We start from the raw sequence: 1626 nt of genomic DNA on the forward strand, positions 1-1626 counted from the left end.
TAAGGAATAATGTATGTCCTGGATTCTGTTTTTTTTCTAAGGGACTCCCTCTTGTCTTCATTAAGTGGAGAACCACAAGAAAACCAAAAGGCCAATGAAAAATCCTTGGTCCACATTACTCCTCGACCTATTCTTCAGGCATATCCTGTCCTTGTTTGTCTAATTATCCACAAAAACAGGGCCAGCATTTTGTCCAGGGGCTATATTTAAAGCTTTCAGACTCCCAGTTAGAAGCTGTTTCTGTTCGTCTTTTCTCCTCCTCCTATGGGCCAGGTCTCTAGGAGCCAAGGACATGGGGTTCTTCTACTCATAGTTCTGCTTAGAATGGATGCTAAGAGCCTCAGAAGAACAATTCCCAAATTGTCAGGAAAGTTTCCTTCCAATGGCCCAGAGCAGAGCATCCTTGACCTCTTTGTTCCTTGGGGTGTACACCACAGGGTTCAGTAAGGAGGTGATTACAGTGTAGGTCACTGAGATCAGCTGATCCTGATCCTTGGTGTTCTCTGACTTGGGCTTGGGGTAGACAATGGAGGCACAGCCATAGTGGACCGTGACCACAGTGAGGTGCGTGGCGCAGGTAGCAAAAGCCTTCTTCCTGCCCCCGGCTGAGGCGATCTTGAGGATAGTAGAGATAATGCGGATTTAAGAGATGAAGAGCAGACCCACAGGCACAACGAGCACCAAAACACTGATGATCAAAGTCAGAATCTCATTGACAGTTGTGTCCATGCAGGATAGCTTCATCACAGGTCGGATGTCACAGAAGTGGGCCACCTTTGTTGCACAGAAAAGTAACCTGAATACAGGTGTCACCTGTGTCATAGCTACAATCAGCCCAATGCTGCAGGCCCTCCACACCAGCTGGTTGCACACCCTCTTGTTCATAATGACTGTATATCTCAGGGGGTTGCAGATGGCCACATATCAGTCATATCCCATTGCTGTGAGCAGGAAGCAGTTAGTGATCCCAAAGGTTACAAAAAAGAACATCTGTGTGGCACAACCACCAGTGAGATAGACTGGCTTATACCCACGAGGCTGGATAGCATCCTTGGGAGAATGACCAATGTATATATAGTCTCTGAAGTGGACAGCATGCTGAGGAATAAGTACATGGAGGTGTGGAGATGATGATCAATATGGATAATGGTCACAATGATTATATTACCTGCTAGGGTTAAGATGTACAGTGTAAGAAATACCACAAAAAGAGTGAGCTGGTGCTCGTGCAAAACAAACTCAGTGGTGAGAGTGTGGTTCTCCCTCTTCATTGGGTGGTCACTAAATCGGAAAAGTAGAAGAATAAAAGTTGCATAATTTTAGTAAAGCAGTTTAATCACATTTCTGAAATTGATTGAACTTCATTCTCAGCTATAAACCTGGGGATACATTTCCCAGTGGATTGAAGTTGATCTTTGGATTTACTTAACTTTGCTTAAAATATTCTTGTTCTGTGGCCATCTATTACAACTTCCTATGCATGCTAGAATCATCTAATTTTCCTCCCCCCCAGCCCCACTGTATAACCATGTATGTTCCCACTTCACCTACTCTTCCTCCTTGTCATCTGGAATGCCCTTCCTCTTTTCCTCCTCTTATTTAAATCATCCCCATTCTTCAAAGACT

General features: G+C 44.4%; 1 protein-coding gene across 1 annotated transcript; it reads right to left on the reverse strand.

The window, feature by feature from the left end:
* Positions 1–363: 363 nt before the first annotated feature.
* Positions 364–1353, reverse strand: LOC308613173 (olfactory receptor 10J1-like; the record flags this gene model as incomplete). Its single annotated transcript, XM_081226217.1, is given in 4 exon segments — positions 364–642; positions 646–924; positions 928–1007; positions 1010–1353. Coding segments are annotated over 4 exon segments (900 nt in total). The 5' UTR covers positions 1272–1353.
* Positions 1354–1626: the final 273 nt, after the last annotated feature.

The sequence above is a fragment of the Mesoplodon bidens genome, assembly GCF_964165515.1.
Source record: "Mesoplodon bidens genome assembly, chromosome: 2".
Lineage (NCBI taxonomy): Eukaryota > Metazoa > Chordata > Mammalia > Artiodactyla > Ziphiidae > Mesoplodon > Mesoplodon bidens.